General features: G+C 45.7%; 1 protein-coding gene across 1 annotated transcript in view; it reads right to left on the bottom strand.

The window, feature by feature from the left end:
- Positions 1 to 3,150: 3,150 nt before the first annotated feature.
- Positions 3,151 to 15,272, bottom strand: part of SCN10A (sodium voltage-gated channel alpha subunit 10) — a 76,359-nt gene continuing 64,237 nt past the window's right edge. Inside the window, exons 21-26 of the mRNA XM_060111474.1 lie at positions 14,443 to 14,727; positions 13,665 to 13,718; positions 12,687 to 12,824; positions 12,326 to 12,430; positions 7,091 to 7,361; positions 3,151 to 4,358 (exon numbers count right to left, since the gene is read on the bottom strand). Of these exons, the coding sequence (XP_059967457.1) occupies positions 3,151 to 4,358; positions 7,091 to 7,361; positions 12,326 to 12,430; positions 12,687 to 12,824; positions 13,665 to 13,718; positions 14,443 to 14,727 (2,061 nt within the window). The remainder of the gene's footprint in view (positions 4,359 to 7,090; positions 7,362 to 12,325; positions 12,431 to 12,686; positions 12,825 to 13,664; positions 13,719 to 14,442; positions 14,728 to 15,272) is intronic.

Below are 15,272 nucleotides of genomic sequence, written 5' to 3'. Positions count from 1 at the left end.
ATCCCTGCTTTTCTTTATGCATCCCTAAACGGTATATTTAATTTTGCCTGATTTTGAACCTCATAAAATCATATAGTATATATAGTTTGGTGACTGGCTTCTTTCACTCAATATTATGTTTTTAAGATTCATCCATAAACTTGTACAAGGCTATATCTCATTCCCACTACCACATAAAATTACATTTTAAAAATGTACCACAATTTATTAATTTATTCTACTGCTGATGGACATTAGGTTGTTTCTAATTTGGGTCTATTATGAACAATGATAATAAGAAATCTTATTCATGTCTCCTAGAGCATGTGTGCATGGATTTCTCTAGGTTTCATACCTACCAGTAGAAAACCCAAGTCACGAGTATATGTAAAGAGTTTAAGTAAAGTTAAACTGTTTTACAAAATGGTTATACCAATTTACATGCTCCAGCAGTGCATTAAACTTCCTGTTGCTCTACATCTTTGCCAGCAGTTGATATTTGTTAGATTCTAAAACTTTTATAAATCTGATAGTGTGTAGTGATATTTCACTATGGTTTTAATTTGAATTTCCCTGATTACTAATTAGTTTGTGTGCTCTTTCATATGCTTATTGATTATTCAGGTTTCCTCCTTTGTGATGTGCCTTTTCAAATCTCTTGCCATTTTTCCTACAGTGTTGTCTATTTTGTATTGATTTATAGATGTTAATAAAAATCTCTGAATATTAGACTTTTGTTGGATGTAAGTGTTTTATATATTTTATCCACTTGACAGCTTGCCTTTTCATTCTTTTTAATGATCTATTTTCATGAATTTATGTTCTAAATTTTAATGTAGTCAAGTTTATCAGCCTTTTTAAAATTTCATGGTCACAGAGTTTCCTATATTATCTTCTAAAACGTTTATAGATTTGCCTTTCAAATATAGATGAACTGATTTTAAGTACAAATAAGGTCAGATTGCTAGGTACCATACAGTTTAAGGTAGGGGTCCTTATCTTTTGGGGGAGACACAATTCAACTCACAACCTGGGACAAAATATGTAACAAGAATATCTTTGAGAATAATATCATCTATTTAATAAAACTAGTCTGATGGTTGGGTACATTTAATTCTTCCACAAAACACTGTAAAAGTAAGCCAGTCCCCAAGCTCTCTGTCCACCCAGCTGTCTTATAAACACTTGGGCAAGCATCCTCTCCGAGGGCATTTTCATCGGCTGCATGAGATTTAGCTGTTGAAGTAGCTGCACAGTGAATATGTGTGCTCTCTGGTCCAGTGCCATTTGGTTGAACTCATCTTTTAGATACAAACCAAGCATCCAGAGAACAGCTGATCTGTACTGGGTCAGCCTGTGCCCTCAGCTATTCCATCATCATCTTATTAACCTGCTTCTGTGGGTGCTTGCAAACCCCAACAAGCATTTTGAAAGCCTCTTTGGTCTCTGCTGGGCCAAATGTGATAGAGAAAGGATAGATTTTTCTGTGTGGTACCAGAAAAATCTGTGTCCATGAAGCCTGTAAGGGGGACCAGTCTTTAGTCCTTGTAATTGAATAAACGGGAAATCTTATGAAGCGATAAAATACATATCAATGAATTGACCTGAACCTTGTCATCATGTCAGGGAATGTCCCAAGAGTTAATAGACAGTCATGGCTCTCATTAAGACACTTTATGTCTTATGCTATCACACGAACTTCTTAATCTCCTTCATCTCAAGACCTGCCATGTGACTTTGGCCTGAATATCATCCCTTGACAACCCTTCCTCCATTCACTGCATAAATCCAGTGAATCTTTTGGGCCTTAACTCTCATTATGTCTTGTGCTTAGAGCAGTGCCTGTCATATAATAGATACTTAAAAACATTTGTAGGATGAGTTAAAGAAAGTATTGGCCTTACCTTTTGTCTCCCAGATCATCTTTCTCAAAATGTCCCTTTATTTTTGATTATGCTAATTATGGAGTCCTGGTCCGAGGGGAATGTGAAAACTTCCATCCTTAAAGTCTATGAGATGTGAAACAGCCTCTAGAATATATTCAAAAGCTGTCTTTTGGCCATACAGCAGAAAGGTCTAGCCATTGCCGCTTCAGGGGAGAGTATTTTCGTCATCTAAATTGGGACAGGGCATCACTGAGTTCTACAACGTGAAACGCAAAGGCTGCAAAGACTGTCCACTCTGCCCCCCGCCACCATGGGGAAGTGGTTCAGAGGGGAATGAGTTTGGCCCAGGTCAGCCAGGCAAGCAGTGGGAGGTAGTTAGGATGAGAACAGGCTCCCAGGACAGTGCTCCTTCCTGTCTACCCAGCCTGAACCCAAACTGCAAAATATTAGGAACCCTGAAAGTGAAGGAGAAGTGATTTATGACATGTCAGTGTCACATAATTTTTTTTTTTCTTTTTTGCGATACGCGGGCCTCTCAACTGCTGTGGCCTCTCCCGTTGCGGAGCACAGGCTCCAGATGCGCAGGCTCAGCGGCCATGGCTCATGGGCCCAGCCACTCAACGGCATGTGGGATCTTCCCGGACTGGGGCACGAACCCGTATCCCCTGCATCGGCAGGCAGACTCTCAACCACTGCGCCACCAGGGAAGCCCCACATAATTTTTTAAAATGATGCTTTAGGATATAACATTGGTTTTGACATACCTTTAAAAATATTAATTTTAATGGGTATCTCAGAGGCCTTTCATGACATAGACCACAGGTATTACCCTGGGCTGGAGCAGCTGTCTGGCAGCTCTCAGCATGCAGTCATGCAAAATCCTAAATAACACTGCCAATCTCTATGTGGTGTTTCACAGAGGATGACCTTGGACCTTTAGCAACATCCTTGCCATATATCTTTAGAAGTTCTGGTCCTGAGGTGTTTGTCTTGGTAAATATAAGCTCTGGTCACCATCAAAATAAAAGGACCAGGGACATTTTCTGGAAAGTAAGGGAACCCATCATCTGATATTGAAAATTAAAAGGGAAGTCACAGTGGAGATGCCCTTGGCTTCTGACTCCTGTTGGTGTGTGAGGGTTTCTCCAAAGGTGGGTACCAACTGTATTTCCTGCCCCATTCTGACATTGTGACCAGTGGCATGTGTTGGTGAGCAGTGGTGGTAAGTTGTCACAGAGCAGAAGGACACATCAGAGCTGGACATGCCCATGCTGGAGGGTCCTCACTAGGGCCCAGTGGCTTCCTTAGTGGCAGCCACCCCTTCGTTTTGTATCGAGCTAGATGTGCTTAAGTTGACTTGATCACTAAGGCCTCTAGTGACACTGTCATAGGATGGTGGGAAAGATGTGGCAGAGGCAGTTTCAGATTTGTCTGGAAGCACAAAGTTTTCATTTGCCACGAATGCAACAAAGGCTTCATCTGGGAGTGACACAGCCGCCTCCTCAGCCCTGGGCACAGGCAGGGGATTGGCGATCATCATGGAGCGGTGCAGCACGTAGCTGCGATAGGCCTTTTGGATGACAGTGGCTGATATGTCTTCTTGCTTCCACCGGAGGGTGGTTGCTATTGGTTCATAGGATGCTTTTGAAAGATTAGTTGCCATAAATTTCTCCTCCATATTTGCCTTCAGAGAATCCAACTCCCCAGATTCTCCCAGAACATTCTTGGTGAAGGTAAACAGGATGTCCAAACAGTGGATCTTATCTCCAGGGACCAAGGGCAAGTCCATCTGGATTAATATATTCCCATTGGGTTTTGGGATTCGCAGGGGGCCAGAGAGCATGTCTGCAAAGTCTGAGAGGGCAGAGAAGGTAATGAACTGGGTGGCCTCCGGGTCGAACTTTTCCCAAGTCTCATAGAACATGTCAAAGTCATCCTCGCTCAGGGGCTCCGTACTCTCCTTCATGGCCACATTGAAGTTTTCCAGAATCACTGCAATGTACATGTTGACCACGATGAGGAAGGAGATGATGATGTAGGTGGTGAAGAAGAGGATGCCCACGACAGGGTTCCCACAGTCCCCTCTGGTGCCATTGCTGTTGGGCAGGTTGGGGTCGCAGTAGGGAGGCCCCGTGTTGAGGATGGGGCTGAGGAGCCCATCCCAGCCTGCTGACGTGGTGATCTGGAAGAGGCACAGCATGCTGTTGGCGAAGGTCTGGAAGTTGAACATGTCATCAATGCCAGCCTCCCACTTGACGTAGGCGAAGTTGGCCATGCCGAAGATGGAGTAGATGAACATGACCAGGAAGAGCAGCAGCCCAATGTTGAAGAGGGCGGGCAGGGACATCATGAGCGCGAAGAGCAGTGTGCGGATGCCCTTGGCCCCGCGGATCAGCCTGAGGATGCGGCCGATCCGGGCCAGGCGGATGACTCGGAAAAGCGTTGGGGAGAATAAATTTCCAAGTGATGTAAGAATTGCAGAAAACACCAGGCCTTTAAAAGTGAGGGGAAATGATCTAATTAGTACTTCCAACCATGAGCCCTGACAAGGTGGGCTGGATCACACCCCCTCTTCTCTGCCTGGTATGGACCTCCAAGTGAGCATCCATATTCAGGGACTCTGGACCCTCTGAGCCTGGCACAGTGGATGGCATAAAGTAGGGGCTCAGTAAGTGTCCACTGCATAAATCCTGTCTCCCTCGAGTACGTCTCACCTTTCCCACCATGTTCTTATCTTTCCCTCCATCCAGATACATTCTTAGTCAGCCTACATGGTCAAAACCCAACTTCTGCAGCCTAGTTCAGCTGGAAGTGATTGCACCCTGTTCCACATGCTCACAGTCCTTTGTCTGTTTCCATCTGTAACACAGACCCGGCTCTTCCCTGAGAATTCAGCCTTTGGGTCATGCCTTTACTTCCACCCTGGTCCTGTGCTCTGTGAAGGTTGGGACCCACTGTGATTCATCTCCCTATCTCCTACTGAGAAGATTGACTCAGTTCCTGGCACATGGTCCTGTGGATAATTGTACAGAGCCTAGTATTAATTATAAGGGCCCTGAGGAATTGGGCAACTTGCTGACAGCTAAAACAGAATGGTTTTGAATGGCCAGCTGTTTGCATAATAGATTTTATTTGTTTCTTTCATTTCCAGCTGTGTTTGAACTCTGTGTTAGGGCCTAGAGATGGGCTGGTTTAAGGTCATTTATAGCCCCCTAACCCGAACTATGAACAAGAGTGTGTATATCTCCCTATGTGATATCTAACTTGAAGATTTGTGAAGCTTGGTCTTGGGGACCTGTGGAGGCCTGTTAAGACCACCAAAGATTAGGCAAGGCCTTTAGGTCAAACAGGATTCAAAACCTCTCAGGAGAAATGGTGAGGGGTATGATAGAAGCTCTCTCTCCTCACCAGGGTGCCCTTGATCCCATTCTCCTACTCGCCTTTTGTCCTATGAATATGGGTGGTCACAGTATTGTGTTGGAAGGAGGAAGGAAATGGAGGAGAATTGGGATAATTATAATTTTGTATTATGAAATCTTTATGAAACCCCTCTCTTAAAGTCCAGATTAACTGGGGCATTTTCCCATAGTGTGAGATACATATGTGTTTTTATAATCTACTAAGGTTCTGCCAGCCAACTAGCCTACCTTTACAAGGGAGAATGAGTCTTCACACTTGTAACAATTAGACAATCAATACATGTCTTACAGGTGGAAAGGAAGAAGGGGAGAGGGAGGGAGAGTGGAAGAATGGCTAGTGGGTTCTTGCACTTGTTTTCGAGCTGTCGTTATGAGTGATTTCTGTCCAGTGACGGGTGTTGCCGTGTAGGTCATAGGAATTGGTAGTTAAGGTGTCCCCATGATAGAATGGAGTACTCTGAGTATATTTTATTTCTATAGTGCTGATATGGAAAGTCACATAAGCAAGCTCCCTTCTCTAATATAAAATTTAAAATGGCCTTTACAGTCTCTCACTTTGGAAGGCAAACAAACAAACAAAACAAACCTCCCACGTCCTGCCCCTGGAAAACCCAGCAGCAATAGGAAAATAAAACAAAACGAAAATAAATTTAAACTCCCCAAACAAACACAACCCAAGGCTGTGTTTCAGCACCAGGACAGAGAGATTAAGTGCCACCGAGTTGTATTCAGATGCTATTAGCTCTTGATGGTAAATCAATGGAAAATAAAATCTACAGCTATGCCCTGACATGAAAAGTAAGCAGGTCACGATATAATAGGTCAGGATATATTTACAATGCAAAGTAAACCTGGAGTGCTGGGATTTGGCCTTTATAGGATCCAACTTTGGCGAAACCACATGAAGGCCGGGGACAGTATCTTGGTCGGTAGGAGGCTGTTAGTTTATTAAAAAGAACATTAGCATGGTCTAAATTCAGCTCCACCCTTTACAAACTATATGACCTTGCATAACTTTCTTAATCTCTGAGGCTCCATATTAAATGTATAAAATGAGTATAGTAACACTCCTTCCCAGGGCTGCTGTGGAGATCCGTGGATCCCAGCCCAGTGCTCAGAACTCAGCAAGCACTCAATTATGGTGGCTCCAATCCCCACTTTAAACTCTGACTCCATTCATTTTCTCTGAACACCATTGGCCCCCAAATACTGAGCCTGTCATTCAACAACACCCAGACTAGGTCATAATAGCATTGATCTCTTGGCAATGGTCCCTTGACTTTTCTGTCACTCATATTCCCTAAGTGGACAGTTATACAGAGATTTAATTCCAGACCCTTGACTTAAGAATCTCCTTTGAACAATCTCCTCCTAGTCTTTCCTCACTCTTCTGGCAACCACCTCCTTTTCCAGAAAGTATTTTATGACTCACCTCACACCACACCACCCACTCTCTGCTTTGAAGGCCATAAAGATAAGACCCATTGGAAACTCCATCATCTTAGGTTTTCTTGTGAGTGATTGTTCCCTATCGGCTCCCAAATTTCTGGCGATGGCTGCACACACAGTAGGTGCCTGAATACCCTTCATGGCAGCATGGAGAAGGCTAGTGGAACCTCTGCATTTCACTGAGAGGCCCGGGGCATTTTAAATCTGCTGCTCTTGCAAAGCAGCAAATACTGGACTCCTCTAACATACCACGTAGGTTTTTAAAAGTTTGTTAGCTGTCCCCTTGGTTTTGAAAGAGCAGCCAAAACAAGCCCAAGCAGAGGCTGAGTGTCCCCACCACATGCGATGCCCACTTACTTCCAATGGAGAGGACCACGATAATGAAGTCAAACACATTCCAGCCACTGGTGAAGTAGTAATGCCTCAAGGCGAACATTTTCATGACACACTCGCCCGTGAAGACGGCCACAAAGAACTGGTTGATTTTGTTTAGGACTTTTGTCTTTTCTTCACTCTGCTCATCAGTCTCCACCATCATGGTGATCATGTTGAGGCAGATGAGGACCATGATGATGATGTCGAAAGTTTGCCTGGTCACGATGTCAAAGACAAAGCCCTGGTACTTGTTCTGAGAAAACAAGAGATGGTACATCAGGCCTTTTGACAACATAAATCAGGCATCTGGAGAGGCTGTGTTCTTCACAGGTGGGATTTTTAAGTCTGTCTCTTTTGTCTCCCTCACACTCCACGTCCCAACAGAAGCAGAGTCCTAACCCTCCAAAATCTCACTCTTAGTTGTTTCTACCTCATTGCCTCTCCTGGCCCCATGAAGTCACTAGGCACCTTGTCCTTGTCCATGCTCTTCCCTCCACTTGCAGTGCCCCTCCAGTCCTTTCTCTTGGCCATCTAAATCCCCATAGCCTTGAAGCTGCTGCATATCACAGGGAGATAAGCTCAGTGTTTTGTGATGACCTAGAGGGGTGGTATAGGGAGGATGGGAGGGAGGCTCAAGATGGAGGGGATATGGGGATATATGCATACATATAGCTGATTCATTTTGTTGTCCAGCAGAAACTAACACAACATTGTAAAGCAAGTATACTCCAATAAAGATGTAAAATCAATCAATCAATCAATCCCCATTGCCTTGAGTGATCCATCTCTCTTAAGCCCCACTTCCTCCAGGGAATCTTCCTCAGTCACCTCACACTGCATTGCTCTGTCCCTTCTTTGGGCTCCCACAACCTTTACAGTCAGTCTTGAGTTCTAGTGTTTCATGTATACTTCTCTTTTCTACTAGACAACGAGCTCTTTGAGCATAGAGCCATGTCTTATTTGTGTTCCTGTAGTGCCCTGCATAGAGTGAGAGTCCAAGAACTGCTTGAAAAAGTATTTATTTGAGGGTAAAGCCAAGTGTAGTGGTGCAACTGATTCCTGCAAATGTTCTTTTTATTCCTGGGCTGTGCAGATGTCTAAGCAGGTCTTGGTTGTTTGCATTCTTGGAGACAGGCAGAGTGGCCTGGACAACCAAGAGATCATTTTTAGGGGGTTATTTTTATGGTGTTTAAAAAATTTTTCCTGGTGTGGCCCTCTAGACTTTCCTGTGCTGTTAACATCTTACTGGTCTGTAGGCTCTTGATTCCAACCTCATCCTCCACCCTCACCTTCTCAGACACTTCTGAGCTCTGTGGAACTCACCTGCCTTGATCTGCAAACTCCTCCTCCTACTCAGTGGCTGCTCACTCTCCTCACGCCATGGACCCCAGGGCTGGGGGCAGAGCTGGGGTCCCTCTTGTTCCCCACTGTCACTCCCAGACCTTTGCTCCTCCTGTGTCTTGTAAAACCCTTCCTCCTCTGATGCCTGTGTCTTCAAGTTATCCTTCCTTTGCCCCCTCTTCATTGCTACCACTTACTGACCTCCTGGTCCCTCTGCTTCATTACTGATGAGTGAGACTCTTGGCCACACTTGGCCACTCTTGGCTATTAGCTCTCGGTTCCTTACCTAAATCTCTAATGACCTAGTTTTTCCTAACTTAGAGAAAAATCTTCCTGAATCTCACATCTCTCTCCAGCTACCAGCCTACTTCTCTCTTCACTTTCACAGTTAAATTTCTTGAAGGAGTTGTGTGCAATCACTGTTTCCCATTCACGCCTCAGCCTACTCCAACATAGCTTTTGTCCCCATCCTGCCATTGAAATGGTGCTTGTTAAGATCACTCGTAACATCCAAAATACTGGTTTGACATCGCTTACGGTCCCCTCTGCCTTGAAACTCTCTTTTCTTGGTTCCCAGAGGCTTTACTCCCCTGGTTCTTTTCTTGCCTTTCTGTCTGCTCTTTTTTGAGTCTTCTTTACTCAACCTTTAGATATCAGCGTTCCTCAAGGCTTAGTCCTATGTACCCTTTGCTCTTCACCCCATTCTTTCTCCCTTGGCAATTTCTCCAGCCTGTGACTTAATATGTGCGTGATTTTTACTAATTGTTTTCCTGTGTCACTGGACTGTCATCTCTGTGAGGGCAGGAACATCTCGCTGCCCTATCCCCAGTGTCTGCATAGTATCTGGAATGCAACAGATGATCAATAGGCAGATGAATGAATGGATGACAGAACGGACAGCTCTGAATTACACACACTTCAAACAGAATTATAAAGCCACTCCACTAGGTTGATTACATTTAATTCTGTACAAAAGGCACTTCCTGAATGTGTCTGTGTACAGGGCTCTGCATGAGTGGCTGTGAGGGAGAAAGGAACCTGTCATGAGTCTCACCAGGGAGCTCCCAGGAGCCACAAAGGGGAGAAGGGCTGTGACAGAGGTTGGTTCCTGCTTTCTGCTTCATGGTGGGGATGGCTTGCTACCCTGCAGGGTTTGAGCAAAGAATCAGAGTGGGTCTGGCTCCAGGCATGGCTGCTGGCTCATGTCTTTTCTGAGATGCTGAGCCACTAATAGCTTTCATTTCATCACTGAAAATGGCAAAAAAAAAAAAAAAAAAAGAGGCCCATTCACGACTTCTAATTAAACAGAGCAGGTAACATTACTAAGTTCTGGGCATCAAGTTTGCCCTGGATATTCAGCTGCTGGGTAGTGGAGCAGCTTTCTAGTTGCTCTTGGCTTAGCTTGTGGGCAGGGATGACTTCTTTGCAACCCTTGGGGCTCTCAGAGATGATGAAGTGGGTGACTGATGATGTGATATTCTGGAGCCAATTATTTTCCTATAAAGTGGAGTATGTGAAACCTGCTTTTAGTGGTTTCTATAGTAGGGAATGTTATAGAATAAAATTTCCCAGTCTTGTGGAAGCCTTAGTCTCTGCTATGGATGAAGCATAAGATTTAGAACTTGGGCTTCACGTGTGGCAAGGAGTAGTATGTACATGCCTGTGTTGGAGGTCCCTATGTCATCCAAGGCTGGTCCTACCATGAACTGTCACCCATGCACCTGTGGAGCAGAGTCCTGTGCCAATGCTCAGCTTACCTGACCAGCTCAACCTGTTGGGACCCTTCGGGGAAGAAGATGGCCTTTCCAGTGCCAATAATCTAGTGAGGAGGAAACTGGAGCTGGGAAGGTGAGTCTTAGGAGGGAGTGGGCATTTCTCTTATTGCTTGGGCTTCTTTCTTGGCTCTGGACTTTGTGGAGGGCAGATGATCAGGCTTGTCTCACTGTGGGGTGGGTGCCAAGACTTTGCCTGCCATATGGATGCCGGCCAGGAGCTAGGATGCGCCAAGGCTCGTGGGCTCTGGAGAGCAGCCAGATGCCAATTGTTGCCTGGGCCCTGATCTGCTAGTTTCCCTTTTGGTATCCCTAAACCTCAAAGTCTTGTTTAAATGTTCCAGCCTTGCCTCAGCTATGCTAAAGGGAACAAAGGAAATAATGTTTGCCATGCCTCGACCAGAATATTAAGGAGAGAGCCATGTTCCTCCACTAAAGCTTTTATAGTGTGGATAGTTAGTTAGTAATATACACCCCCTCCCATCCAAAGGGATGGCTAATGTCAGGAACACAGCTGGGCTATGAGGTCTCACTTCGCTTATCTGTATGGAAGACCTCCTCCAGTGCCAACCTTGGAGGACCTTGGGGATGGCTTGATTAGGAGACATGATGATTCTGTTGTAGGTCTTCCTGCCCAACCACTGACTTCCACTCCTACTGCAGTGCCTGGAATTTCAGCATTAGGTTCCTACCTTTATATTAAGATAGTGTCCTTTCCAGGGTCGCTTTTGGAAATGCAGCTCACCCTGTCCCAAGGAAACTGTCTTCCTTGAGAGAAGGAAGCTATGGTGGCCTGTCAGATTGGCTGATGAGAGGGGAGAAGCTGAGATGTTATAGAGAGATGGAGCAAGTATGTAGGGAAGGGTACCCAAAACTGTCATGATTTTGCCAAGGGTTGACCCCAGCACAGAACACCTTGGTGTCTGTTCAAATGTGGATTCAATATCAGTCCAGCCACCAGAAAAGGTCAGCAGAGACCTAACTGCTCGCTTCTCATTAAGTCTTAGGATCCTTCTCCCGTAACCCCTGCTTGACTCTGATTGGCTGGGCTCAGCCTTTCACCTACATCTTCTAATTTTGTGCCTGTTCCTGCCCACTGGACATTGGAGGGATACTCCCTGAGCCTTAGGGACTCTCCCTCAGGCTAACTCAACCCCAGTTATCTTGATCTTATGAGGTATTTGGAAGGACACCTCTGCCCCTACAGAGGTCTGAACATCTTATCACTCCCCATTGTAACACTTCTTATCAGAATGGAGAATAGTAATACATTTGTGACCACTGTTTCCAAGTAAAGCATGTGAAAGGTCATAGCATTTTCTTTTCCTCCTGTAAATGTTTTTAAGACTTTGTGCTCATGAAGTTTTTAGTATCTTATGCAAACCCCATGCCTTGATTTAGAAATTCTAATGTCTTGGCCAACAGAATGTAAGTCTCCCTGATTCATTTAGGGAAAGGCCTGTACCTTTGCTAAAGGTCCTTAGGTTTTGCCCTTGTGTGGGGAAGGGCTAATGGGATTGTGCCATGGATCTTTGTGAATAAAGGAATCACAGGGGAGTATGCCTCTAAGTTTTGGTCAATCTTTAAACACTAGAGTAGGATAATTTTTGGTTCCTATTGTGTCACCTGACCATGACCACGACTGGGCCCAGGATCCCAGGGTGGTTGGGTTTAGCTATTTCCTCTCTGTCTTCCTGTAGGCATGGGGTAGAATGTGGGGTGAGGCTGGCAATCCATTGCAACCTACATCAAAATGCATAACCACAAATGTTTCATCTCAGGGCTCTAACCATCCTTACTGTCATTTAGCCTAATCTGTTCCTGATCTGGTGCTGGAAACTTAAGCCTGTTGGGCAACTCAAGTACTTCCCTAAACAGGTCTATCTGGAACACCTGCAGGAGTATGTTCACTCCAGAAGATCAGAGTTGCTTCTTGCAGACTTTTCTTCCTTGGGCCTGGGAACTCTCATTACCTCATCCTCAAACTCAACCCAGATCTCCTCCTCCACAGAGAGCATTGGCCAGACGCCTACCAGCACAGGCATGGGCTGTCAGGTTGGATTTCCAGACACTCTCTGCTAGAGAGGCGAGCTCTGGGGCTCACCAGAGGCCGTGGGATGGGCTTCTGGGGCTTCTTGGAGCCCAATTTCTTCATGGCATTGTAGTACTTCTTCTGCTCCTCTGTCATAAAGATGTCCTGGCCCCCTAAGTGCAGAGAGATAGGATAACACACACCACTGTTATTGCCCCCATATGGCAGCCTTCAGCCCTCTCTGGGCCCAGACCCCAGACAGGGGTGAAGCCTGCAATCAGGGGGCAAAGGTTGGTGTTGGTGCTGAAGGCCAAGATTGGGCTCCTGGTCAGGCATGGGGGCTGTGACTAGTGTTGCTTCAGTCACGAGGCCCGGGGACTGACGGTAAGTCTAAGACTCATCACTACCACAGAAACACCTAAGCCCCACTTATCTTTTTTTTCTGTTGGTTGAAGTTGTCAATGATGACCCCAACGAAGAGATTGAGTGTGAAGAAGCCGCCAAAAATGATGAAGATGATGAAGTACAAGTACATGTACACGTTGTCCTCCCACTTGGGCTGCATGTTCACCTGTGAGCAGACAAGTGGGGGCATGGGGACGAGGGGGCATCTTAGCTTGTGTTTACCCCAAAGAACCCTGAGACAAGGACCTGGCTGCAGGTGGCTTATTTGGGAGGTGATCCCAGGAAGCAGAAGTGAGAGAGGGGGAGGCAGGAACAGGATAAAGGCAGCACCACTACCATGGGCAACAGGCACTCCATGCTCTAAAGACTGTAGAACACACTTCAGAATTGTACCTCCAAGGGACAGGGAAGTTAGAGCTTTTATCTACAGACTCCCAGAGCTTATCTGTGAGGGTTGCCCCTGTAGACTCGAAGTCCTCTGCCCTTGGGGGAAGAGCTGCTGAGCCAGCTCTGAGGCACTGAAGAAAATCAAATCTCAGACAGAATAAGAAACAAAGGATGAGAGTGAACTTAGAGGTGGGTTGAGGGGATATGGGGCAGGGCATCAGCGGTGTCTTGTGCCCCAGCAGGAAAGGGTCCTTCCCCAACAGCACCCATCTCCTCCACCTGGCTGCTGTGACAGTACCTGAAATTCCACTGTTCTAGCTAGCCACTGCCCTTGGCCCTGCCTCTGCCCAGGGAGTGCCCTCATGCACAGTCCTTTAGAGGTTATCTGATAATTTCCTCAATGGTGAACAGAGGAAGAACTTGAGAAGCCTAGGAGACTAGGTCAGCTTAAATATCCAACAGAAGGCCAGCTGGACACTGCTCCAGGGGGGGGATAGTGCCAGACTGCTGGGTGATCACCTCTTCCAGCACCAAGGCCACCTTCACTCCATTTCAAATAGACTAATGTGGGCGGGAGGCACAGAGGGGGAGGCGGTAGGCACCACGGGCTGAGACTCACTTCCCGGGAATCGACAGCTGCATACATGATGTCCATCCATCCTTTAAAGGTTGCCTGGAAACAAGGAACAGAGGCCACTCAGTGTCTGCCCATCCATCTACATTGGCCTCTGTTTTGATTCACTTATTTGTCTGTTTTTCTCATAGAGCACTGGCCCCCCGGAAGCCAGTTCTGACATGTCTCTGATTTCAGTGCCTGGCACTACATAGCTACTCAGGGACTAGCTGTTGAACGAATGCATGAACAAAGGGTGGAGTGCAGGAAGTTGTGGGTAACTGCATGACAAATGTATAAGCAATTGCATTAACACTGAATGAACAAGTGGATGAAGGCAAAGGATGAATGAATGAATGGAAGCATGAATGTTATTGACTGTCATCATTACAAGCATTACCTATCATTACAATAGACTGGAACATAATTTATTACCCTCTAGGAGACGATCTGCAATAGAAGACTGTTCAGTCTGTGTGGCTATACCAGGTCTATTTTGTACAAGTAGTGAATTCTAAGTCATCACCTGATATAGCCCCATGGCAGGCCTATCCCTTTATTCTCTTCTATTAGCCCAAATTGGTCTAATTGCACTACTGGGAGATCACACTCATTGGTAGGGCCCTCTAGCCTCATGGTGCAGTCTGTAGGAACAGGGAATAATCTCACTTCACACTGAGTGCTACCCCTTGCAAAGTCTCCACATAGCATCTTCTGGGAGACCCCAGGCCCTCCACTTTATCGAGCAGCCAAAGGAAGAGACATGGTTGATCTCAGGACTCACCACCTGCAGAAGTGCGAGGTAGCCCATTGCAACATTATCAAAGTTGACCTTCACATTGACCCAAAAGAAGCTTCCAGTGTGGTTTTGACGTTCACAGTCAGACATGTTATTCACAGTAGTCCAAGGCACAAGAAGAAAGCCTTCACTGGTCTTGTTGATGCATTTCTGAAACTTCCCTGCGAAGAGGTTCACACCCATGATGCTGAAGATGAGCCAGAAGATGAGGCAGACGAGGAGAACGTTCATGATGGAGGGGATGGCGCCCACCAGGGCATCTACCACCACCTGGGGGGAAAGGCAGAAAGACCTGGAACCCCACCTATGCCACACCCTTCTTGCCCGATCCCAGTTCTTTCTACCCTCACTCGGGCTGCTTCATGAGCCAGTGGAAGCAAGAGAAGCGGGTTAATTAGAGCCATAATTCAGACTCAGAAAACAGAGACACTGGGCAGTGAGGATGGGTTTATACATTCTGTCTAAAGTTCATTCAGGGCAGGTTTCAGTGTGTCTCCTTAGGACTGAGGAGATGGACATATTTACAAGCACATACATACTCATTTAGGGGTGCCAGTGTGTGTTTTGTACTTGCACATACAGACTTCTAGAACTTTGCTTTATTTTATAAACTATATGTTTATAAAATACAGTTTATAGTGTGCTTTGGTCAAGAATCAGTGAAAACCCAAATCCATATTCACAAACTTGCTTATTTGTAAATTAGCAACCTGGAGATAAAATAAAATAAACATCAAAGTATTTCAATCATAAGCTCCTAGCGTTTGTAAAGGTACAAGTTAATTTTAAAAGTCCACTTTTGTTTTGAAGGTACG

This window comes from Mesoplodon densirostris, chromosome 10, assembly GCF_025265405.1.
Source record: "Mesoplodon densirostris isolate mMesDen1 chromosome 10, mMesDen1 primary haplotype, whole genome shotgun sequence".
Taxonomy (NCBI): Eukaryota; Metazoa; Chordata; class Mammalia; order Artiodactyla; family Ziphiidae; genus Mesoplodon; species Mesoplodon densirostris.
This window is presented reverse-complemented; position numbering and strand designations above follow the sequence as displayed.